At 47.7% G+C, this 25,997-nt stretch overlaps 2 protein-coding genes across 2 annotated transcripts; one reads left to right on the top strand and one right to left on the bottom strand.

Annotated features, from left to right (window-relative positions):
* Window positions 1-6,038: 6,038 nt before the first annotated feature.
* Window positions 6,039-13,900, top strand: LOC135820871 (uncharacterized). Its single transcript, XM_065333914.1, has 3 exons — window positions 6,039-6,468; window positions 11,782-11,926; window positions 12,205-13,900. Exons 1-3 carry the CDS (start codon window positions 6,358-6,360, stop codon window positions 13,566-13,568), a joined length of 1,620 nt encoding a protein of 539 aa, XP_065189986.1. The 5' UTR covers window positions 6,039-6,357; the 3' UTR covers window positions 13,569-13,900.
* A 3,072-nt stretch (window positions 13,901-16,972) lies between these two features.
* LOC135820870 (pleckstrin homology domain-containing family A member 8-like) lies at window positions 16,973-25,946 on the bottom strand. The gene is made up of 5 exons (XM_065333913.1): window positions 25,792-25,946; window positions 20,875-20,933; window positions 20,421-20,551; window positions 19,184-19,316; window positions 16,973-18,014 (listed from the first exon to the last, which is right to left on the bottom strand). Exons 1-5 carry the CDS (start codon window positions 25,898-25,900, stop codon window positions 17,838-17,840), a joined length of 609 nt encoding a protein of 202 aa, XP_065189985.1. The 5' UTR covers window positions 25,901-25,946; the 3' UTR covers window positions 16,973-17,837.
* Between the last annotated feature and the right edge of the window lie 51 nt (window positions 25,947-25,997).

The raw sequence follows: 25,997 nt of genomic DNA, 5'->3' as shown, positions 1-25,997 counted from the left end.
CGCCCTCCCGCGTACCGTTTCGCGAAAAAATGGACGTTAAACAATGAATTAACAAAGGGTGGCCTTACGGCCAAAATCGAATTTGGAAAAAGCCAGAGATCAATTATTTCTAAGTGACTACTAATACTATACGTACAGTATCGTCTATCGATCCACCGCACGCGAGTGCACTGTAGCCATTGACTCAGTGACTGCACTGACTGTGATAGGACGGACGTCCTTTTGTGCACACATGATATTTTTCGCAGCCGCACACTTTTGCAAAATTTAGGGGGTTCTATGATCCATGGAACCCTCGGAACCCCCCCCCCCCCCTGGATCCGCCACTGGGTGTCTCCAACATTCCAAGTCGACAACTTGGCATTGAAATCGCCCGCAAGGACGATGTTATGTTTGCAAGTGTTTGACACGTGTCGTCAGGTTGAGCATCTATCCGTTTTTGTTCGCTCTGTAAAGAGCACTTAGGGTTCCCTGTAACAAGACGGCAACGTCTGTAGGGCCTTCCCTATCAAAATAATAAATTTTACTACTACTACTACACAAGTTCAATTTTGCCAGATATGTCCTGGCAAAATGTCTGAGTATTCTGCCACGGAGGCCTGTAGCAGTTGAAAAGCATAACCGATGTTGTTTTGAGGCGAAGTTCAACGCAGAGGCATTCAATAGGAGGAGGAGGCTCCAAGTCAGCCCTGCGGGAAATGAATGCACTGAGAGACTGGTGGTAGTATATTGCAACTCTGCCACCTCGCCTCTGGGTGTCCCTTACACGATCTTTCCTGAGTAGGAAGAAGTCGGGAATGGAGCCACTTGGTTATCATGATGGGAATCGTTGAACCAAGTTTCTGTTACTAAAAAATTTAATATCAATAGAGTTTGCGGCTAATAGATATGTCAGTTCGGAGATCTTCTTTACTGCACTTTGACAGTTTAGTAGACACACACGGATCATTTTTTAGTGTTTCTTTTTTTCAAATAGCTTTCTGTAGGGTCTGGCCGCAACGTATCAAACTCGGTGGGGCGACGTTTCTTGGAGGGGGAAACGGACGAACAAGGCAAGGAAGTGGCTGGTGATTGGATCGTGGGAGGAGACGCTGCCGGAAGAGTTTGCGTTTGTGTTGCTGAAGCTGTTGGACATTCAGCTACGGAGGATTCAGAATTTGGTATAAGGTCGTCGCTGTGGTGAAGATTAGTGTCGTTGTTTGTTTGTTCAGTCTGCGTCGAGTCCATACTGTTGGTGTCGGCATGAGAATCTGCTATGCTTTCTGAATTTTCTAGAGTGTGGTTGTCAGCTGTTTCATCTGAAAGATCGGGTTTTGACTGCAAGGAAGAGGAGGCAGCGGTCACGGCAGCAAAGGTTGGGTGAGCAGGGGAGGTCGAGGACGCATCAGTTATGGAGGTTAAAGAAGAGGGATTCCCGCAGTATGAAAAGCATATGTTTGCAAGTGTTTGCGAAGATCCCTCCCATTTGCGGAAATCCTGAAAACACGTGGTCAGAAGTTATTTTGCCACTCTGCATCCTTTGCTTGGGCTCTCATCTTCTCCTAGGATCCTTGAGATGGTGTGTAGACGTATGGTTTGCCACAATACTCTTCCTTTCAGTTTCTGATAGCATTTGACTGTAGGCCTGGCATTACGACCGTCCACAACTAACTGTACGTGCTTCACCAGGAAAGTAACAGACAGGTGCTGCTGAGCGCTCCAATCGAGTTGGTACTGAGTCCATGAGAAATTCTAGTTCTTTTCGAGCCTCCTGAGCTGGACTTGGCAAAGGCAGTTCTTTTGGGACAAGCTCTTTCTGTTTATAGCCGCTCTTTCATCCTGGTCCAAATTTAGCAATGCATCAGTGTCTACTTCTGTATCGCTAGAGATGCTATCGCCAGACACAACGAGAAAACTCCATAATCGTAATGCTCTGATGCTCAATCAATCAATATCCGCTGGACCCTACACTTGTAGGCCGTACCCGAAAACTTACTTCATAAAAACTGAAGTGTTATGCAGCAGAGAGACCAAAGTGATAATGTAAATGCCAGGCTGCAATGGAGTTTGCGAATCCAGGAATCACAAATATCGCACATGTGGAGAACCCCTCGATAGGCTAGGCTGCCCGTCTCTGGGTCATCCCTCAACTACAAAAAAAGTAGGGTTCCCTGTAAAAAGGCGCTGACGCCTGTTGGTAATTCCCTAGTAAAAGAAGAATAAATAATAATAATAATAAATAAAGATACGCACGTTTGACCATGGCCCTGCCCTGCTCACTGCGGACGACGCCAGACCGGACATCAAGGCCAGGGGGTTTTGGTCGGTACAGACTGATGCATTTTTTGATGTAAGGGTGTTCTATCCCAACGCACAGTCGTACCGATCTCGCCCGCTGGCTGAGGTGTTCCAATGGCACGAGCGTCAGAAGCAGTCGGCATACGGTGCCCGGATCCGGGAAATTGAGCACGCGTCGTTCACCCCGATCGTCCTGTCTTCTGCTGGTGCCCTGGCGAAGGAGGCCACCCGGTTCCTGAAGCTGCTCGGAACGAAGCTCTCCACCAAGCTCTCGCAGCCTTATCCCCTCGTGATGGGAAAGCTGCGGACGGACCTGGCTTTCAGCCTTGTCCGCGACTCCGTCCTGATGGTTCGTGGGAGTCGCCGTGCATTCCGTGCACCTGGTCTGGCGGCTGATGTGGATGCTGTTTCTTTGGAGGCCCGCATTCCCGCCACTACGTGACGCTAAGTCCTCCTGGGGTTTGCCGCTCTCCGGTCCTCTTTCATCCCGTTCTCCCCTCTTTTTTGGGGATTCTTTGTACTTCGTCTTTCTTGTTCCTTTGTTTTTTGTAGGACAGATTTTTGGTGTACTGATCAGTTCGGTCGTTGTTGTGTCTGACTCTATTCCCAATATTTAATTCTGTGGTTGGTTTTCCAACTCATTGGGTTGTAGTTTCCATCATGAGTTTGATTCCATCGTAAGTTTGATTCCATCGTGAGTTTTGATTCTATTTGCTATTTTTCGTTCCATTTTTGAGCTCATATTTTATTTTCCTGATTTCTTCTCCAGTGCATGTTGTATTGCGTTTTAATACATTGTGTTAATTTTTGCCCGTAAAAGAGGCTTGCACCATTTAAAAAAATAAAATAAAATAAAATAAAAAATAAATAAATAAATACATGGCCAGACAACAACGAGTTCATGGAATTTTTAAGGATTTTTATGTTATTCAAAATCGATTTTCGTGTTCCGCTCATCAGTGAATGTCCCCCCGGTGCTGGGATCCACCATGGGATCCACGGTGCCGACTGTGTCTGGACAGAGAGGGAGATCATCGACAAACCAAAATGAAACCAATATCCTCACCCATAGACCCAGAAGAAGCACAGCAAACTATTCACTTGAAATTTATGCACGGAATGGACTTGGCCCACGCAAAATGGACAATGGAAATGGGTGTGCAGTAGCAGAGAACCCAGCAACGGTGACGCGGAGCAGCGGTCAAACGACTTGTGATGCTGGTGGAGATGATGGAGCCATGTTGGAGGCTGATAAGGAGTGCAGTGAGACTGAGCATCAAACGGATGATGAGGAAGTGACTGATGATGATGATGGTGGTGATGAGGACGATGATGATGAAGATGAGACGGAGGACGAGGATAGGGCGGAGGAGGTCGAAGGAAAGGAGCGGGATGAGACGGAAGAGAGCGACGTGAGCAAAAAGTCAGCTGTATTTTGTCACTTGTTGTCACGTCCAGATTGTCTTAGTGTGTACGATGATTCTCACTTTTCTGTTTTGTGCCGTGCAAGTTATGTTAAGCAGTTGAAGGTTCTGGAAGCTGTATGCATTCGTGTGCATAATCCTGTTCTTTGTAAACAAAAGAAGCACGTAGTCGCGCTAAAGTTGTTCTCGTAGCTGGTTATCAGATGTAAATGTTGTGTCATGTTGCACTGTATCACCTCTTGCTTTGTGGCTGCACTCAGTTATATACGTTAGCACTATGTTTGACACCTATTATGCAATGCTGTAGCACTTCCTTTGTTGTTCACACTTTTAATTAATTATGCTGTTATAAAATGTTCTATTTTTGTACACAGTACCCTCAGTTCCGATACTATTCACTGATGAGCGGAACACGAAAATCGATTTTGAATAACATAAAAATCCTTAAAAATTCCATGAACTCGTTGTTGTCTGGCCATGTCTGCATCGATTATACTCCTAATTGCACTAATAAAATTGCTTTCTCCACGCCGACTCTTTAAATAAATAAATAAAGATATTAATAACAACGATACGAAGCCTAGCCTCGAACTACAGTAGTCGAAGGGCGAAGGAAGTTTCCAGAATCACTGCTGGACCATCAACATCCCCATATGGCATGATACGGCCTGTACTCTTGATCAGGTTTGCACTTGGTCCGCTAGACACGTGCATACCGGGAATCCTTTTTCGCACAGTAATACAGACTTTACAGTGCAGTACCTCTAGCTCTATGATTTCTTCTTCTTCTTCTTCTTCTTCTTCTTCTTCGGTAACTACAAGTCATAATAAATATGAAAATGACTGTGAGAGTACAGTGTACATGTAGTAGAAACTTAGATCAGTTTCTCCAGTTGCAAGAACTGGATAGCTTCTGATGGTTGTGTGAGAATTGCCTCCCTGACTGATGTGAAGGTACATAGACGTGTACCTGCTCGACTGCTGTGTCTGGCAGGGCAAGCTAGCAGGAGTTGGGCAGCATCATCAACTGTTCCAGGACAGTGAGTGCAGTCACTGTCCTGGAACAGTTGATGCTGGATTCGGCGACCCTCACCTTCCCGTGGTGAATCCGTCAGGAGACTAGGCCTCGGTCTAGACCTGCCAAGCGAGGGTCAACCTCCGGTCCACTTGCTGGACTGGATAGCTAATGATTTCTTCAAAACCCCTACCACAATGAATAAGTTAAGGGCAAGAAGTCACAAGAGAATAGCTAGACTAGAGGGAAAGAGAATATTATTATTATTTATATATATATACGCACTCCCGCGTTGAAGTGTAGCAGCAGTATGCTGCGTCCACAGCTTCGCTTATGCAGAATGGCTTGGATGAGAGATAGGGACCGGCGGATTCTGCTCGAAAAGGTGGCAGATTCTGCTCGAAAAGCAGAAAAATTGGCAGAACCATATAAACCTTATGGCGGGCAATTCCTCGAATTCTGCTCCATTTCTTTTCCCACTTACCAAACATGCATGAAACTTACCAGAAAAAGTACCGAATTCTGCCAATTTTTCTGCCGGCAGAATCCGCTGGACCCTAGTGAGAGGAGAGGGGAGAGAAAGCAACACGGCAACCAACATCTATGAAATAGGTCACAATAGCATGAAGAGAACCAACCTAGATATGCATGATTGCACAAGAATGGAGACGACAAATGGCTATCATCATTGTGCCACAAAACCGGTACACAGGAGATCTGTCGACAATGATGTAACGGAACATAAAACTCAGTTACTCAATACAGGTTCCACTAAATTACAAGAGAATAAGAGAGAAGAGCTAGAGGGAAAAGAGAAAACCAAAGTCAAAGAGGAGTCCAGATGGAACGGGAAAAGGAAAGACAAGGATCGACATTGCATATTGACAGGATCGACTTTGAAAGGATCGGTCGCGCTGTTGAACTAACTTGATTACCATCATGGTTCAGGATTCTTTTCGGCATCCTCCGGGGCCGCGGGGGCCGGGGGGGGGGGGGCCGTGTACGCGTGCGGTTTGCGTGGGGTAGCTACACTACGCGGCACGTGTACTGGCATTTACCGTATATTATGTACATGGTCCGCGTACCGCGATCGCCGACGCGTCGCAACGAACGCCGCGACATGCATACCTGGTATGCGACGTTTTGATCACAGATCCATGCAATCGCCACGGGGGCCGGCCGTTGTCTTCTGTAGTACAGGCGTGACCAGTTCGGGAACCTAGCAAACCTTGTCACGGTGGCAGGGTACCTAGGCCTAGCTAGGGTGCACAGTTCAGCGATGCGTACCATCAGCAAGGACCTTCATTCGCGTCCCGGATCCCGCAACCCCCTTTTTTGTGGCTTGCAAACTTGCAGGACGCGCAGAACCTTTGCTTGCCAGTTTGTTGCTGCTTCGTTCTCCGGACCACAGCATTGCAAATGCAGTTGCAATGACCACCGCCTGCCCGTATCCACCATTGCGCGGCGGAGTGGCAGAACGCGCGCCGTGTTGCACACACATCTGCCACTACTAGTACTTTGTTCGTGGCCGAAATTGGTGCATGGAGTCCCATAATCATCTCAGTGAGTTTGTAGTTTGAATTGTAATAGTTCAAAGACGACGCCTGTCTGAGAAGCTTTTCTCGGCTGCATCACGATCGAATGACAATGCCTTTACCGAGTGACAGCAAATCGTGGAATCTTCCCGGCAATGCGAACAACAACAACAATCAGTCTACTTCGCCCCCCTCAATAAAGCAAGTGGAGAAGCAGGTGAGATATTCTGACAAACAAATGATACTGACAGCATAAAACCTGCCCATTATATTAGCTGGATTAGTCTAACATATCAGTGTACATACAGGGTTCAAAACGCCCCCCTACTCTGATAGCGGACCCCTACTCATTGTCAAATGTTGTGTTTTCAAAACGTATTTATAGAGGGGGAGGGGGGGGGGGGGGCATCCTGCAGCTTCATAACTCAAAGAGAAGTGGTGAGCCGACATGCTCTTTCCCTGAACATTGCTAATTCACAACTCAGTTCACTGTATCATTATGGATGTTGTGTTTTTCGGTTCACACAATGAGATTGCGGCCACAACTCGGGTTGCATTGTGCCGCTGCGTTGCAAGCCTGACTTGGATGGAAGCCTACAACACTGATATTGCTTGCCATTTGAGACTTGACCGGTGCAGGCCGCACGCAGCTTTTCAGTTGCTTAGTGAGTGACTGCATACAAGCTACTGGTATTGTCACTGCAGACCTCACTGTCATATCCATGTAGCTTTCGCCAGATGACCAGTCTGGCTGATCAGCATGCACATGTATGTAAAGCCGTCCATGGGTGGGTGCAAAAAAGCATTGGTGGTAGATTAACATGACTGTGTCACGTAGGGCTGGTTTGGATGGTGCAACCTAAAGCAGGATTCACCAGGACAGTGCGTTTGGTTTGAACTGCAGCTGCTCTGGATCGGCCAGAACATGTTCTGCTTGCTCTGGTTTCAAGGCTGGAGCAGCCAGAGCAGTTTTACTTTTTCAAAGTGAAGCCTGGCGGGAACATCGATCTTGGTCCAAAATGATCGCGTGCATATGCTTTTGGGGTTGCACTTGGCATGCACTCGTTGTACCGTACAAAGTGACCATGGTGACTCGTGCACATTTTGGCAAATGCAAACAAGTCTGGCGCACTTTTGACATGAATGTTCTCTCTCTCGATCGATCGAGTGCCGTTTGGCGTGAGGCTGTTCCATATACAGCAGCTTTTCGATCCTGTTCTAGATCGTGCCGACCAAACATGTCCGCTGGCTGAACGATAATGTCCAGCTCCAAAGAAAGGGAGTTCTGGTTGAAAATTTCGTTTGGGACCATAGACTGCACTGGAAAGCTGGACAAACTGACATGAGTCCGGCATCTAATTTATTTTGCGAAATTTAACTCGCATTTCCGCACGCTGTTGCATATGGTCCCGGATCCCACTGAGCTGTGTTGTCTAGTCTGATGCCATATATGGTCTAATGTGCTTATGGGTATGGTGTGGGGAGGGACTAATATGGTGCGCGGTACATGCAAGAGTACACGGTGTGAATGGTGTGATGTGTGACGAATATGGTCAAGAGTAAACAACCCCCCAGAGAGTGCAACGCCTGATCCAGCTCTGCATATAGACTGTGAGCCAGGCACCGAAAATCCTGTTAGAATTTTTTTTCGTTCCGACCTTGAGCGTACCGCAATTTTTTCCCCAGTTCGTTTCATCTACTCGACTAGATACGAATTCAGCTTGTTGTCACTTCCAAATCAGGCACGAACATGCCCAAATAGAAGGGAGAAACTACTTTGACCAAATCAATAGCCACCATCGACAAGAACCAAGGTCACAAGAGCTGGAGCGGTCTCCTGTTGCACCACTGACCTCGCAAAAATGTACGGTGGTGCAAACCCAGCCGCATCATGACGATGTTTTTTCGTGGTTTCTATAGTATTGTGTGCAGTGCTAGTGCAGCGCAGTGGCAGTACGAACATCATCATGTCCATCATATCAGTGTCCTAGCATGCTTGCTGCTGATCAGTCAAGCTAAACTAAAGGTTTTTGTAATCTGTTGGAGCAGAAATACATGTAGAACGTACAATGTACCTTATCTCCGGAGAGCTAATAACTGTTTCGATCTTTTATACTGAAGTGCTTCAGACTATGATTAACATGAATATGCATGTATCTTTCCGCTTGTGTTCTGTACATACAATGGGTAATGTTTCAAAATAATTAATTATAATTCAAACGAGAGAGCTTGGAAGCTCAGGGCCCTACGCTATGCTTTTTTGCCTTGATAACCTAGACAAAAAAAAGCATAGGGATGTTATAAATTCTTTAAAAAAAATCCTTTTTTTTAAGACATAACCTGCAGCCTGGGATTCGAACCCGCACTATCGCGCGCCCTGCATGCATCCCCCGATACACTTCGCATACATACTAATTCTTCCAAGTTGTTTCACATTGTGATCTTGCATTTGAAAGCCCTATTTGAATATGCATTGTGGCCAGCCGTCTTTGATTGCACGGTACGGGACAGGTACGATCGAGGGTAATACGACACCGTCTAGCTGCCCGCAATATTCAAATAGGGCTTTCAAACGCAAGATACTAGGGAGGTTTAGTTCCCACGTAACGGAAACGCGTACGTGGGTGATCCACGTAAAGTGGATGAAGGGCACCCACGTTGCAATGTTGTGTTTAGTCACACGGAACAAACAAAAGCATGAAGCTAAAGGCCAAAACCTGGTCAAAGACGAAGCTACCCCGGCCTAAGAAGCTCATCGAATATTTTGATTTCGTGCTTCGGAAACTTCTTCAGCTGAGCACCCTCACAGCTCGCACAATGCGCTCCATTCTGATTTTCACCCACGTTCTGGCGGAACGTGGGTGAGCCTCCATACACGGTATGTCGTGAATCAGAAAACGTCTGTACGTGGGTCACTGAGTATCACGTGGTACACACACACGTAAAGTACCCACGGATTACGTGGGACTAAACCTCCCTAATAACGTGAAGCAACTTGGAAGAAAAAAATAGGAGAATTGAAAAATTTATAACATCCTATGCTTTTTTGCCGTCAGATATGGATAGCGCCAGGCGTGACACAAACAAACAAATACCAAATTAAAGCTGTGTGGACCCTGGCTAGCGCCAGACGTTACTGAAGTAACGTCTTCTGCATAGCTACGGGAATAAACTACAGATCTGTAGCTACCAGTATACTGTAAATCAACAAATTTTGGCCGGTGAGAAACTTTGGCCGATCTCGAAATGAAACTTTTGGCCGTCATTTAACTTTGGCCGATTTGGGTTTTCAAAAAAGAAATCGATTGGTATTTGTTGCCCTCACATGCAGCCATGGCTCAATAATGCATCATTTGCCTCTATGACAAATTTTGGCCGGCGATTTACTTTGGCCAGTTGGTACCAAGCGGCGAAATCAGCGAAATTAAATCGCCAGCGAAAATTAGTTGATTTACAGAGTACCCCCCTGTGGTCCTCTAATGTTACTGGTTACGGTCATTGCTCTACCCTTTGCACTTATAAGTTAGGAAGCAATACAGCAGTACTTACGAAGTACAGTCAGACCTCGCTTATCCGGTCTTCGTTTATCCGGATCCCTTGCCATCCGGAAGAAAATCGCTGGTTACCGATGTGCAGCATATGTTATGCATACAACATAACCGGACCTCGCGATCCGAATACCGGTGCTTGATTTTGTGTACAAACTGGTTGAAATGTGTACAAAAAGCTTCGTCGTATCCGGTTGCATGTGCCTTGCAGAAGCTAGAATCAGGGAGTTGTACAGGCAAATGAGGTCCTTGACCTGCTGGGTACATGTACATGTGGACAGCACTCAGTTGCATGCACTTGTCATTCTTCTCGCTTGTTTTACATACTGTGCATGCTAGTTGTACTGCATAGGACCCATATACATGTATGTATGATGTCACTGCTTTTGACATGCCACATGCATATACAGTATGTGTGTTCAGTTATCCGGTTACCTCGCCTATCCGGATATTTTTGTGGAAAACAGATGTGTGCGGTTAAGCGAGGTCTGACTGTAACGTTACATTGATCAGATATATGAGTGCAAATATACAAATCCTGTATCCAGCAACTTCTTTGACATTGTTCTGCCGTACTGTACATGTATATACTATAGAGATGTAGAGGGTGAAATGAGCATTGCACCGGATTCTCCTGGCTGTTGTTGATGGTCTTTTCCAACCGTTGTCCGGAGAATTCGCTGCTGCTGGGCTTTGTATATTGAATGCCACCTGTTTGTTCTGTACATTATCATTCCTGAAATGCATTTCGTGGTTGTCGGCACCATTTCATGTGCACTTACCTACCAGTGCATCGTCACTTCAAGTAATATTTAAAATGTGCACGTACTTTATATAATGCACTTGTGCGCAATTCTATAGTTTTTGGCTCGTATAATTATTTTAACCCAGCTGAAATGACGCTTGATATACATTTCTTCGTCCAGTGCCGTTGCCTGCTGAAAAAAGTAAGAAACACCTTCAAAATAGCATGTTGCTATGTCAGTTGCTATGTAGTTGCTATGGAAATGGGGTATGTTAAGATAATTGCTTATTTTGACTTCCCTGCAAGCTTCTCAAACTGACAACAATCAAAAATGATCTTCTATTAGGTCTCTCCACATGCTAAAAGAACAAAATCGCGGTACACCCAAAGTGGGAACGAAAATCATGAATTCATGTACTTGGCTCACAGTCTAATAGGGTCTTGGTCGAGCGTAATCGTATATCATAATACCGTACACATCTGAGGAGAACCCAGGGAGTCGCGGGTACTCTCGGATCAAAAACAATGGTGCCCTGCCTCGAGATCGGCCTTGCGCTGGTGTGGAGTGTACGCATGACATCAGAAGATCCGATTCCGCTCGACCAAGACCCTATGCAGAGCTGGATCGGAGTTGCACACTCTGGGGGGTACTCTTGATATGGTGTGTGGTGACATGTAAGAGTACGCGTTGTCAGCTGGTGTGAGATTTTCCTTCCGTCTGTGAAAGTGAGTTTGTCAACTAAATTTTGCGTATGCGTAGTTTATGCTGTGGTGCCCTGAGCCGCTTGACCTCCGACTGGATTTCCATGTCCACGACAGTACATGTTTAACTATCAAGCAAGGCTTGCATTATACCAATCACTAGTCGGTCTAGTTCTCCTGCCATACTTCTATCTAAAACAGTGTTCTAGATAAAGCTGCTCGCTCACCCACGCACTTTCTCTACGTGCGTGTCTGTGTGTCTGTGCCTGTGGGTGTCTGCAGGTGGGTCTGTGTCTGCCTGTGTCTATGCGTGCCTGTGTGTGTGTGTGTGTGTGTGTGTGTGTGTGCATGCGCTCGCATTCGTCTCTATGTGCATGTGCTCGCATTCATCTGTGTGTGTGTGTGTGTGTGTGTGTGTGTGTGTGTGTGTGTGTGTGTGTGTGTGTGTGCGTATGTGTGTGTGTGTGTATATTATAATTATGTGTGCCTATGCTTTCATGCGGACGTGTGCCCGTTTTGACTTTGGCCGGTGCAGATCTCCTGGCATTTTGACATGTGCCGATTTGCCGAGCGTCTTCGCAAATACGAGGCCATTTGGAATGTGAAGTGTCGCGACTATGGCAACCGCGACAAGCGCAAAGCCCAGTTCAAAGCCCTTGGCAATGAATTTGGTCTGACCGGTGAGTCGGAAATTGCTCGGCATGTATGGCCGTTCTCAATGAAGCACACTAGCATGAATTAAAATTATAGAGCTGGTGGACAAGCCATCGGCTAGCCATTCTCATTTTCAAAATAAAATCCCTATGAGGAAACGTCTGGAAAACGTATCGTAACAAGTCTCTATCTCTGTTTGCCACATGTACCACTCTTGGTCTGGAAACGGATTTTTGTCATGCGTGTTTTCGTTTTTGTTCTCGTCGTTGTGAACTGTTGTTGTGCACCGTCGTCTTCTTTACAGCTGATAGCGTGGAGTGCAAATACCACAGCATGCGAACATACTATGTGAAACAGAAGAAGAAGACGCAGTCGATGTTCAAGAAAGCCGGCAGCAACAGCAGCCAATCATCATCCGATGCCTTCACACCAGTCTGGCCGCCGTACAAGTTGCTATCGTTCCTGGACGACACCATAGACCAGCGCGCGCCGAAGGACAGCTCTCACACGCTGGAGCTGGTCGACACCTCCATGCCGATGGATCAGTGCGACAACGGCTCGGAGAACACGGAAATCGACCCGTGCGAGGTATGCATTCTGTCACCGGTGCCGCTAATGCACTCGCAGTCCTTGCCAGTTCCACTGACGCCCATCGACACGCCAACAATGCCGCCGTATCGCAGCGGCGGCGAAGCAACCGAGGGAATGACGACAACACTGGGCAGACGATGCGGATCCAAAGTACGGCGGGAGTCGCAATCAGACGACTGCGGTGGCGGTAATTTCTTCACGTTCGATGACGACGGGAGCATTGTGCATGCTAGTCGAGCCAAACACGCCAAGATCGAGCCCGACGTGGGTGCGTTCGTCCAGATGATTGGCCATCAGCTAAACTCTGTGCGTCATCCTTTGCGCCGCATGCAGATCATGCACCGGGTGCAGGGTATCGTCGTCGAGGAGGTGCTGCGTGGATCGCCACCACCGGCCGGAGCTCCGGTCCAGTCACCACCCACAGCCATGTCGCAGGCGTCATCTCTGTACCAGGCACCGGGCGGCGCATACCTCGTGCGTCATGGCAACACCTCGCAGCCCACCTCCATCCTGACGGCGCCGACGTCGACATTCGTACCGTCCATACCGATGCCGGTGATGCGTAATCACTTCCCCGGCTCGGCAGCCGGCGCGCGTCCCGGTGGTCCGTCGGCCGAGTCTCACGAGCCAGCCTCGCCGCTGCACAGCCCCACGGAAACGGTTGCCATGGTGTCAATGCTCTCGGTGGACGCGCCCCTGGTGAAGGCGCAGGCGGGCGTGGCGGCGGTCATGCCCTCGTTCTCGCAGCGCGGCGGCATGCACCGTCCACTCAACGTTGCCGTGCCGACGAGCGGTAATCAACATGGCAGTGCCATGCACAAGACATTCCCATCAGCTCAGCACCGGCAACAGCAGCTGCAGCAGCACCATCGTCATCATCACCATCATGGCATGGCCGCGCCAGCATCAGCGTCAAGCAACAATGGCGGCCGAACGGGCAACGGACACCAATCCCAACGTGGCGGCCACTTGTCTCGACGTAACGTCAGTGACACACAGGCCCAGCAGCAGCAACAGCAACAGCAAGAGCAGCACTCCGAGGACCGTGATGTTGATATAAACGTTGTACAGAGCTAGCCGCTGGCGAAGGTTTTGTGTGGTCCCGTGTGGATGCCATGCGGTGTCTTCGCTGCCTCGCTGTGTACCCTGCAGTACTGCTGCGTAGTGCGTGAGAGGTTTGTGCTGCGATGTGTGATGTGTTTTGTCCAGGTTGACATAGGAGAGAGTGAGTGTGTGTGTGTGTGTGTGTGTGTGTGTGTGTGTGTGTGTGTGTGTGTGTGTGTGTGTGTGTGAGAGAGAGAGAGAGAGAGAGAGAGCGAGAGAGAGAGAGCGTGTTTTTGTGTGTTGGTGTTGGTGTGGTAGACAGACAGACAGACGGACTGTTTGTGTGTGCGCTTGTATATCTCTGCGTGTGTGTGTATATCTGCGTGTGTCTGTCTGTCTGTGTGAGAGCGGATGTGTGCGGGTGCGTGTGCGCGGGCGCATGGCTGTCCATGCTTATATTATCTTATTCCGACCCCATGTAATGCAGTAGAAGAACACTGCCATTACTCTACTAGGCTAGCGCACACAAGAATACGTACAACTACTAGTCTATAGACTTCTGCCTAGGTCTTTCAAACCTGTAGGGCTGTCTCACTTTCCTACCCTTTTCGTCACACTCTTAGCCAACTCACGCAGACCACTTGTAGCCTAGCCTCTTTTTTTAATCCTTCTTATATCTAGCTCTCTTCCGTTGCACTGTAGTTCTTATTCCCCTCCCTTACTCCACCTCTCACCCCTTGCTCCGATCCCCTCCCTCTCCCACTACCTTTATGTCCCATGTTCCAGTCCCCCCTACGTCACCCCTGCCCGTATCCTATCATTCTAATCCCCCCCCCCCCCTTCGCGTCTGCACTGCACTGCCCTGCATGATGGTTCCTGGACCGGGGCTAGCCTTCCGATGCTGGAACCTCATGCACCGACTTAATATTTTGTCATTCCGCAGCGTAATACATGTATTTTATCTCTATCAAAGTACAGTGTGCTCTTGTTCCTGCGGCTCCGGGTCTGCAATGCATCACATTCATACACAGTACAGTGGAGTCGCGCGCCCAAGAACGTTGTTTCAGAGCGGTTTAGCGTGGGACGTTCTTATTTTTTTCAGCAATCTGGCTGCGTTCGTACAGCACGTTCGTAGAAACAGTGTGTACTGGTTCATTATGTATCCCACAAGCTGCCAGAAGACCAACACCGCCGTTCTTAGCTCTAGGCTGTGGCGTTCTTAGTATTACAGCCTGGACGTAATTGGGGTCCACGTTCTTCAGCGCGCGACTCTACTGTAAAACCTGTGACTAACGACCGCCCCTTGGGGCCAGAGAAAGCGGTCTTTAGTGGCAGGTGGTCCTTAGTTAGAGGTTTGCACTGCACAACTATTATTATGAATGTGAGACCGTCCGTGCCTGGCGAAGTGGTCTGTAGTACCAGGCTGGTCGCTAGTCACGGTGGTCTGTAGTACCAGGCTAGGCTGGTCGCTAGTCACGGTGGTCTGTAGTACCAGGCTGGTCGCTAGTCACGGTGGTCTGTAGTACCAGGCTGGTCGCTAGTCACGGTGGTCTGTAGTACCAGGCTGGTCACTGTTGCATGTGCTACACATGACTTGTAATTGTATGCGTTGCTTGTAATTATCATGCACAGTCATCTAGTGCCTTGCTATGCCATCGCATGACACTCCATCCATGCACGGCTTACCTGCACATGACACGCGTTCATGATCAACCAACCTATGTGGTCTAGCTTGTCATCGTATTGTACACATCCGGTTCTGGATACTTCTATCTTCTTCTACTGCTTCTAGCACCTTCCGTCCAGTTCTGATAATCTGGAGTGATTTGCATTTCTTTGTTCTTATTGTTTATGTTCCCAAGAAGTGAAGTCAGAATAGAATGCTCTCGCATGTTGTGTGTGTGTGCTCGAGATAAGTAACAAAGTTCAAGGATCGAACTTTACAGTCACTAGTCACGGTGGTCTGTAGTACCAGGCTGGTCACTAGTCACGGTGGTCTGTAGTACCAGGCTGGTCGCTAGTCACGGTGGTCTGTAGTACCAGGCTGGTCGCTAGTCACGGTGGTCTGTAGTACCAGGCTGGTCGCTAGTCACGGTGGTCTGTAGTACCAGGCTGGTCGCTAGTCACGGTGGTCTTTAGTTACAGGTTTTGCTGTACAGTAAAACCTGTAACTAAAGACCACTCTGATAATGCGATTACTTGTCCAAGTGGATCACTCAGCAACTGCCAGCTGCTGCTGCATATAACACTGACAGTATACATGGTATATGGGATGTGCTGTGCTGCATGGCCATGGATAAGGACTCGGACTGCCTCCTGTATCCTGAGAAAAAGGACACGGCCTCTTGCATCGGTCCTGAGACTACGTTTGTGTAAAGTCCCTTGAGCGGTCGCCTTAGACACGTTTTACTGTCCCCGGAGAAAATCGCGGAAAAAAATCGCAAAAAACGCGGCATAATATGGCATAATTTGCGGTGAATTTGCGGTAAATATGCGGTGAATATTATTGATATGCGGCAAGTTTGCAGTTGATACGACTATATTATGAGGCAATTTTCAGTGAGTATGTAGTGAAATCAATACAAGTCTCTGGTGTAAGCACTCGTCATAATTATTTGAGTACAAAGCCGCCACGATGAGACGTTGCTGACCGAACAGTGCACTGTGTGTACGTGAAGTGCAACAAAAAAGTTCAAAAAACGCGGTCTTTTAAAAAATCGCAAAAATCACGGGGAAAAAACGCGGTCGCGGAATCGCGACTTTCCCCGGGGACAGGTTTTATAAAGCCTAACATACCTCCCCCCCCCGGGGGTTATGTACTCTTGGTTTTATTCACTGTATTCTCATCATGTTGTGCACTGAGGGTCTCCTGGTCACGTTACTAGCTGAGTGTTCGACTACATGGGTTTGCTATTATAATGGGTCGTTGACGGCGAAAACTCACAGTACGTGGTCTATGTTTTACAGCCCCAGCCTGTTCTCGATTTTAAAAGTTATAATTATACTCTTGGTACTTACCGTAGGCTACTAACAAACTTCCAGCTCAGCAGAAAAGGAAAACAAGTGGATTTAGATTGAAGTGTTTGTGTGGACTTTGACTTTTATGCCATGGCGTACAAATGGGTGGACCATCTAAAGGAGTGGTCTAATACCGGGATTGGAAACGAGATCACAGAGTATGATCCAGGGAGTGGTAAAATACCGGTATTTTACCACTCCCTGGTATGATCCATGCCAGGGATCTAAGGAGTCATCACCATGGTCACGGCATGATATCCTGCATGCGCATTAGGGAGTCGTACCCAAGCCTGGTTCAGGCACAACTTCCTGATGTGCGCACACGCACCAGCTGACCTTCGGTGTACGTAGTGTAAAATGTACTTGCAACATGTTCGGTGACCACAAATGCAGAGTTGTACTTGCTACGGAACAGTGGGTGATGATACTCTGGACGCTCTCAGCAAAGGCAAAACAAGTGAGTATCTGTACAGGGCATGTAACGCACTTGCACCAGTTGGCCTGCTTCCAAATAATTGATTATGATAGCAAGACATCTTATCTACTTTGAAGTAACAGAGAGACAGTGGTGACCATTGTTGCTTTTCAACCATGCACAGAAAGCGGGGAAACATGGCGGCAAGGAAATTTCAGCTTGCCCGCACAAGCTACAGATGAGGGCGATGGAGAGTGGCATGAGGAAAATAACAACACTGTCCATAACTTACGTACGAGAGAAAGAGGAGTAAGATGGACATAAGTAAACCGTATCGAATCAATAATGATATATCCAGCGGGAAATGAAGGCATAGCTGAAATAAGCAACAGTGCAGTCAAAGCAACAACCATGATCCTATCATCATGATTGTGTGGCTGAACAAGCATTGGCTACGTTTCAAAGACTGCTGTGAGCAGAGCGAGCTGAGAATATGTTTGCCAAATAGTGCACAGAGGGTTGGATTGTGCATAAAAGGACGGCTTTACTACGCCTGGCAGTGGATTTCTCCAGCACTGGCTTTTTGCGCAAGCCGGAGATCATGGAAAGAGAGAAGATAGAGAGAGACAGAGAGGGAGTGTGAGAGAGAGACTCGAATAAAATAAAGCTGCACCGGTAGAGCGGCATGGCTAGCATGGACTCTGTCTCCAGCACGACGGCCAGACTGCGCCACCGATCACAGGGAGATATTTCCCTGTTTAATACTGCCGCTACCGGCAGCATCAATACGAAGCTATCAACAGTGCCGGCGACGGTGGTGGCACTGAATGCTGACAATGTTCTATCCACATACAGGGTAAACGTACATCCTACACGGTGGCGTCTGAGTCCACTCCCTTGGCCTTGTAGAACTCGCCGATCGTGCGCACGTTGGGCTCGAAGACGCCCATGAACGCCGCCATGTCGGCCATCACCTGGTCTTCGCTAGCGCCCTTGGCCAGCGCCTTGATGAAGTCCTCCCGGTACGGCACGGCTTTCATGGCCAACTGAGACGTTCGCGAGCAAATAGACACACAGTCGCACAGCAAGACGGCACAGGACATCAGAATAAGAAAGATAAGTGTAAAGGACAAGGAATGCACTACGTACATTTTGTCATATCTCAATGGGAGGCATGCATAGAAGATGGCCGTCACCTTTTTGCGGGGCAAGTTACCCCATTTTTGGCAGGCACAACCCGTTCTAGTATTTTTTGTATTTTATTATTTTACCTGGGCATTCCCAACAGACCCTAAGGTCTTTTCTTACAGGGTGCCCACTAGTACATTAATGAATATGACCTTAGGGGCCGTCCGGGGTTACCGATTGTTTTTACAAAACGAAAAGTTTTAGTAATTTTCAGCCCCCACCCACCCACCCACCTTTACTGCAAAAAAAACCGAATTCCAATCAAATATTGATGTCAATTTTCGACACCCAGAAGTAACTGGGCATTCTCCATCAGCATTCAATAATTATTTTCAAAACGAAACTCCATCAAACCCACCCACCCACAAACGAAAACATTTCGTTTTGAAAATATTATTGGTAACCTTGGACGGCCCCTTACAAAGTTCATGATCTTTTATGCAGAGTTGGTATCACAGTGTGTACGGCTGTAGTGGACTTGCTCCGTAAAACATAACGGCGGGAAACGGATGCATACGTCCTGTTGCTTCACAGCGTGAACCTAGCAATGCGTTTCAAAAGTCGAGACCTCTAGACAGGTGGTGTCCTATTGCAGTGGTGCACCTCCGGCGTGAAAGACCATGTGAATAGCATGAGCTATGGAGTGGTGTTTCACATCAGTTGGTCATGTGGCTAAATTTGTGCAGAAAGTGATCATGTCATGTGGACAGTGGGAGCCAACATGGCTGACATCATGTGACCCATAGATGCAGGGGTTGAGTGGAGTTGGAACCAACATGGCTGGATGCCCTGTATGGTCATGGATAGAACTGATGTGAAATCAGTGGCTGCGTTCGATTATGCACTTGAAACGATTCATGAATCCATTCGCATGCATTCAAGTCGTTCAATTTTCATGTCATGAGCCCTGGAATCGATTCGGAATCCATTCACCCTATTCACATGGGGTGATGTGAATGGCGCGAATCGATTCGTGAATCGATTATCGATTCGCGCGCATAATCGAACGCACTCAGTCAATACTTACAGAGAAGATGCCGGACACAATCCAGCCGTGATAGCGTTTGAGTGATGCGGCGTAGGCAGCATTGGCAGCCTTGGTCAAGTCCTGCTCGCCCTCAATAACCTTCTGCAGGAACACTAGAATGAACTCCAGCGCTCTGCAACACAAACACAGAGAGAGTGAGAGAGAGAAACAGAATGAAAAGTGCTGCTCGGTATGACAAACACCCACCTGCCACACTTTGCCCTGCCCTAATCCGGGCAAATACCCACCAGCCACACTTTCCCTGCCCTGATCCGGGCTAACACCCACATCCCACACTTTGCCCTGCCCTAATCCAGGCAAACACCCACCTGCCACACTTTGCCCTGCCCTAATCCGGGCTAACACCCACCTCCCACACTTTACCCTGCCCTAATCTAGGCAAACACCCACCTGCCACACTTTGCCCTGCCCTAATCCGGGCAAACAACCACCTCCCACACTTTCCCTGCCCTAATCTGGGCCAACACCCACCCCCACACTTTGCCCTGCCCTAATCCAGGCAAACACCCACCTGCCACACTTGCCCTGCCCTAATCCGGGCAACACCCACCTCCCACACTTTCCCTGCCCTGATCCGGGCAAACACCCACCTCCCACACTTTGCCCTGCCCTGGTCCGGGCAAACACCCACCTCCCACACTTTCCCTGCCCTAATCCAGGCAAACACCCACCTCCCACACTTTGCCCTGCCGTAAGCAAGCCATGCAGAATCCCTGGATTTCTCTCAAAATCCCTGGATGGCACAAAAACAAGTTATAAATAGCTTTTCCCGCCAAAAAAACGTTTTTTTCTGCAGATCTGCGTACAGCACAGTTCGACCCTGCACTGCAGGTCGATCAGTCGGCGCCCGCCTGTCACAGTGCAGATCTTGCAGGCTAGGCTGGTCAGGTCTTGAAAGCGCCGTGCACAGTTCGAAGTGCGAATGGGCACCGTAGACCTACATATTTTTGAAAAAAACCGGGACATTCGAGGCGAATCCATGGAGTTTTAAGGAAAATCCTGTATCAGACAAAACTGTGACTTTTCCGGGAGTTTGCTTGAAATCCCCGGGACCCCGGGAGTAGTGTTGATTTCCCGGGATTTTCCTGGGAAATCCGGGAGGGTTGGCCAGTATGCGTAGTTCAGTCAAACACCCACCTGCCACACCCTTCCATGGACAAAATGTGTGTACTTCACTGCTACATCGGCATGCTGCGAGGCCTCTTAATGCCCTTACCGCTTTAGCCAAAGCAACGCATCAGTGGCAGAGTTAGAAACCTTGGTGGTTTTGGCCTCGATTTCCCTGTCGACGATCATCTGCAGAGTGTGGTGCGCCTCACGATTCTCCTCATACTTCTTCCGCAGTTTCTGCACAAGAACAAAAGTAGCGTCCACAGTAGCTGACCAAGTTACAGTGTGTATTGGCGAATACTGAAATCCGACCCAAAGGGCAAAACTGGCGTCCTGGACCAGTTCCGATTACATCACTGTGCTTGTGCATGTGGACGTCCAGCAGACGCATTCGTACCACTTCCAGGGCAAGGTCAAGGGCCGTGCAGGTTAAAGGTGCCAAGTGTGCAATCAGGGTCGGATTTCCCCAAACTCAATTATAGTTAGCTGGCAGTTCCTCTCGAAGATTGCGAGAACATCATGATAACATGCATAATCACCAGCAGCAGCAGCAGCCGTACCGAGATATTGCCGCTGATGTCGGACTTGACCGGCGAAAATGCTGTTGAGCCGAGTACATCTACAACGTGGCCATGAACAGACAAACACCATCAGAAGCAGCAGTCAACAAGAAGAAAACGAAGTGTGCATCTTTCTCATATTTCTTTTGCTGTTTTTTTACTGTTTTCTAATGGCTGAGCTTCTTGCTCTATGTTTGGAACCACAGTTTGATGTTGGCACTATTGTAACAGGTAGCCGAGTGGTAGGCGCGGTGCAATCAACAAGAGTTAGTTTTATTCTACTTCTCTCAGGTACACACCTGGGATATAATTATTAGTAAAAGAAGAAGCGGCAAACGAGAGAGCTTGGAAGCTCAGGGCCCTACGCTATGCTTTTTTGCCTTGATGACCTAGACAAAAAAAAAGCATAGGGATGTTATAAATTCTTTGAAAAATTTCTTTTTTTTAAGACATAACCTGGGATTCGAACCCGCACTATCGCGCGCCCTGCATGCATCCCCCGATACACTTCGCATACATACTTATTCTTCCAAGTTGTTTCACATTGTGATCTTGCATTTGAAAGCCCTATTTGAATATGCATTGTGGCCAGCCGTCTTTGATGGCACGGTACGGTAGGGGATAGGTACGGGACAGGTACGATCGAGGGTAATACGACACCGTCTCCCGTACCGTACCGTACCATCAAACACAGCTGGCCACATACAGCTGGCCGCAATATTCAAATAGGGCTTTCAAACGCAAGATAATAACGTGAAGCAACTTGGAAGAATGGGTATGAATGCGAAGTGTATGGGGGAATGCATGTAGGGCGATAGTGCGGGTTCGAATCCCAGGATATGCCTGAAAAAATAGGAGAATTGAAAAATTTATAACATCCTATGCTTTTTTGCCGTCAGATACGGATAGCGCCAGGCGTGACACAAACAAACAAACAAACACACAAACAAATACCAAACGAGAGAGCTTGGAAGCTCAGGGCCCTACGCTATGCTTTTATGCTTTTTTGCCTAGCTCATCGTACAGGTTATAAGAACTGATGGAATTGTCTTTTTCCGTTCATTGGCCACATCACTGTATTGCAAAAACGTTTCAATCGGTTTGAATATTATGAGTTAGGCAAAAGTATTTGCAGAATTTATTGCGGATTGTTGTTTCTCTAATAATCATCTACTTTTGTGTTGCTCCTTCTTTAATTTTTATCTCCTTATAAATATTATTGTGAATCAACAAATTTTGGCCGATGAGAAATAGAAACCTCTCGATTAGAGAGGTTAAGATGCATGTTATTTCCGACGTGACGCGCAGTTTCACGTCAAATTTGAAATCGATCGGTATTTTTGCTCTCACATGCATCCATTGCTCAATCATGCATCATTTGCCTATATGACAAACGTTGGCCTGCGATTTACTTTGTCCGGTTGGTACCAAGCGGCGAAATCAGCGAAATTAAATCGCCAGCGAACATTAGTTGATTTTAATACAGGAATCGGATTTTCTGGCCTTTTGTAGTAATACATCTACATTGACCTGTTGAGCCAATGACGACGCCGAATGCATGGTTGCCTGTGGAGCACATTACATACATGTAACTTTACAGTCTCCTAAAATACGTATCCTGTCCGACGGCAAAAGAGGCTGCAGATTTAGTTTTTCTGCGCGTCGACGGGATGTCTGCGACGCGAAAGTTCAGCTCGCGCTATTTGGCTCGCACGTCGAAAAAATCAACGCGAGTGACCTGCTGCTCATGTCGAAATTTGGACATCACATAACTTTACAGTCTCCTATATAAATACGTATCCTGTTCGACGGCAAAAGAGGCTGCAGATTTAGTTTTTCTGCGCGTCGACGGGATGTCTGTCCTGACGTTTACTGGGACCGGCGCTGACTCTGCCAATCACGGCGTTCTGGACTCGACGGGATGTCTGTCCTGACGTTTCCTGGGACCGGCTTAGACTCTGCCGATCACGGGCGTTCTGGACTCAACGGTATGTCTGTCCTGACGTTGCCTGGTACCGCCGGACTCTACCGATCACGGGCGTTCTGGAGTCGACGGGATCTCTCTTCCGATGTTTCCTGTGACCGGCACTGAATCGCTCGTTCACGCTTATTTTGGAGACGACGGGATCTCTCTTCTAAAGTATGTTTATGCTGACGCATCCTATCACCTAATCGGCGTCTATTCTAATTTAATTTCCTCCTCGTCTCCCTATTTCTTTCCAAATCCCACTCTACATCAGGGAGTCGTATGCATAATACGACGAATATTGGTACGGTACGGGACAGATACAGGAGCCCGCAAATATTGTGGACAGCTGTTATGTACAATCCTGTAGAGCCTTTGTAGTCACAGATACGGGACAGATACGGGATAGCGCCAGGCGTGACACAAACAAACAAATACCAAATTAAAGCTGTGTGGACCCTGGCTAGCGCCAGACGTTACTGAAGTAACGTCTTCTGCATAGCTACGGGAATTAAAGCTGTGTGGACCCTGGCTAGCGCCAGACGTTACTGAAGTAACGTCTTCTGCATAGCTACGGGAATAAATGGAACTTTCTCTCCGGTGCACACCTAGAGGTTGACTACTTCTTCTTCGAGTTAGCTTTGTCGTTGCTATCTAATCTCATCAAAACAGAAATGCGCAGCAGCTTTTATGCAGCAGACGCCGTACGTTTACATACGGAGATACACTAAATATCCACCAGGTTAAATTCCGTATTAGTTCCGTATTAGCCAGGCAGGGATACTACACCCTCCCTTCCTACAGATAATCACGCCCTCATGATTTTCAAAAATTAGCGAAGAGTGATGAACACAGCGTCAACCGTAAGATGGCAAATTATATCCGAAATGATAACGTTAAGAGTAGACAGAAGAAATGAACTGATAACAAATCATAACATTGAAGTAAAAGCACACCAGGTTCACACGATCTCTCGGGGTCAAAAGGGAAAGAACGGTCCTCCAAAAAGGACGTGAAAGACAGCCAAATTTCTGCACATCGCGGGCTCAAACTGCCAGGAACTTCACAATTTCAAAAAAAAATGCACTGCATCGTGGGAACTTACTCCGGTACACACCTGGAGTGTAAAAGGGGATCTCACACATTTCTCTCACAAGGTTAGTTAGGTAAACCGTGGCTCACCATGATCAGACGCCTACCAAACTAAACTGGATTCACACACTCGCATAAAGGAAGACTGAAGAGAACAGGGAGACTGAAGGAAGACAGGAAAGAAAATGCCATACCTGGAATCAGCGTTAATAACCTTGGCGGCGGCTGGAGCTACGGCGGAGGGCAAGCTAGGTTTTATCTTCATCTTGGTTGAGCCGGTCACTCAGAGCGGCTAGCTCGGCGGCAGACAAATGACCTCCCTCCTCGTCTTGAATCGTGGTCTTCACATTGTCGATAGCATCGCTTTGCGCGACGTAAAGAGTGATGGTCTAGCCAGGAAGAGTGTTGATAAAAATCTGCATCCCACCACGGAGGCGAAGTACCAAGGGAAGAGTGGGCTCCTGCTTCCGACTGCGTGCGGGCGAAAATCAAACGCTGCTGGTCTTGGGGAATACACTCCTTGTCTTGGGCAGCAGCCTGCCTGTTGTCGTCCTCATCAGCTTCGCCATCACCACCGGCAGTATACATGTAGGTAGCGGGTCGCTTGGAATCGCCATCGGAGTCTCCAGTGTGTGCCGTGCGGAGAGAAGGGTGATCCACGCTAGCACCCTGACTGTGCTGCAGGCTAATAAGCAGGGCCAGGCCCAGGAAGGCAAGAAACATGATTCTCATCTTGATTCGTCGCAAGGAGCTGCAGCGGGTTGAGCCATGGGGGTCTGGGGTCAAATCACGTTGTTTTATTTAAAAATACACCGCTGCCACCAATGTAACAGGTAGCCGAGTGGTAGGCGCGGTGCAATCAACAAGAGTTAGTTTTATTCTACTTCTCTCAGGTACACACCTGGGATATAATTATTAGCAAAAGAAGAAGCGGCAAATAAATGGAACTTTCTCTCCGGTGCACACCTAGAGGTTGACTACTTCTTCTTCGAGTTAGCTTTGTCGTTGCTATAAAATCTTATCTAATTAAAACAGAAATGTGCAGCAGCTTTTACGCAGCAGACGCCGTTTGTTTACATACGGAGATACACTAAATATCCATCAGGTTAAGTTCCGTATTAGTTCCGTATTAGCCGGGCAGGGATACTACACTATTGCCTTCGGCTTATCACTTCATTCATTCATACTGTAATGATGCGAAGGAGTCTCCAAAAGTAATTGGATACCTTATCAGGGGAGTTTCCTGGAAGGGTGGATGATCAGTATATTCATAATAACGACATAAAGCAAAGAAGGCATCGAAAGTACACGCGGGAAATTGTTTCACGCATATTCCTTTTGAGGAGTCTGAGGCCAGTTCTTTTCCACAGTGCAATCACTAAGGAGCAGCAGTTGTAAGCTGTAGCTCATCGAGCCTGACACTTGGTAATCATACAACGTATTGTCCAATACAACCAGACTACATAATTGTTACTCCCTGGTGTCTAAAGAGAATAGTAGTATTGCTCATCATACCAACACTACATGTATCGTGCTAAGATGTGTGTGCGCGTGTGTGTGTGCGTGTGTGTGTGCGCGCGCGTGTGTATGTGTGTGTGTGGTGTGTGTATGTATGCAGTATGTTACATTGCTGCAGTCAATTCTGAAGACCATAGTCGTCGTTGAAAGTTTCAATGCATTCGGATGGTGGCGGATGCCTAGCTGACCTACGATTTCCCCAGCAGTTAAATTCCCTGACTTCTTGTACATTTACCCAAGTACAGCGCTAATCTACCGGACAGGCATCACTCGCGCGTGTCATTTTTTCAACGAAGGGGAAAATTGGAGACACAGATCAAAGCGCCAATTCATTTTCTCACCAAAGAACGGGATCACTTCGGCAGCAGCATTCAGAAAAGGTTCGGTTTCGATGGCACCATCCTCTCCAATAGGCAGGAACTTGTACTTAGAATTGGCGAAGAAAGTCATCGTGATCCGAAGCCAAGCAAGTTTCCTTTCCAAACAATAACTAACTATCACTTCCAAAGTGAAATAAATAATTCCTGTGGCTGTTTATTGTTTGCCC

The sequence above is a fragment of the Sycon ciliatum genome, chromosome 7, assembly GCF_964019385.1.
Source record: "Sycon ciliatum chromosome 7, ocSycCili1.1, whole genome shotgun sequence".
NCBI lineage: Eukaryota > Metazoa > Porifera > Calcarea > Leucosolenida > Sycettidae > Sycon > Sycon ciliatum.
Note: the sequence above shows the minus strand (reverse complement) of the source record. Positions and strands in the feature narration are given on the sequence as shown.

Bases quoted from the DNA above. Each gene is read 5' to 3' on its own strand.
- LOC135820870 (XM_065333913.1), bottom strand. From the start codon at position 25,900: ATGACTTTCTTCGCCAATTCTAAGTACAAGTTCCTGCCTATTGGAGAG. The intron at 20,934-25,791 runs GTGAGAAAATGA...GCCACGTTGTAG, and splicing joins CGAAGTGATCCCGTTCTTTG to ATGTACTCGGCTCAACAGCA. The intron at 20,552-20,874 runs GTACGGCTGCTG...GTTCTTGTGCAG, and splicing joins ACATCAGCGGCAATATCTCG to AAACTGCGGAAGAAGTATGA.
- LOC135820871 (XM_065333914.1), top strand. From the start codon at position 6,358: ATGACAATGCCTTTACCGAGTGACAGCAAATCGTGGAATCTTCCCGGC. The intron at 6,469-11,781 runs GTGAGATATTCT...TGGCCGGTGCAG, and splicing joins TAAAGCAAGTGGAGAAGCAG to ATCTCCTGGCATTTTGACAT. The intron at 11,927-12,204 runs GTGAGTCGGAAA...TCTTCTTTACAG, and splicing joins CAATGAATTTGGTCTGACCG to CTGATAGCGTGGAGTGCAAA.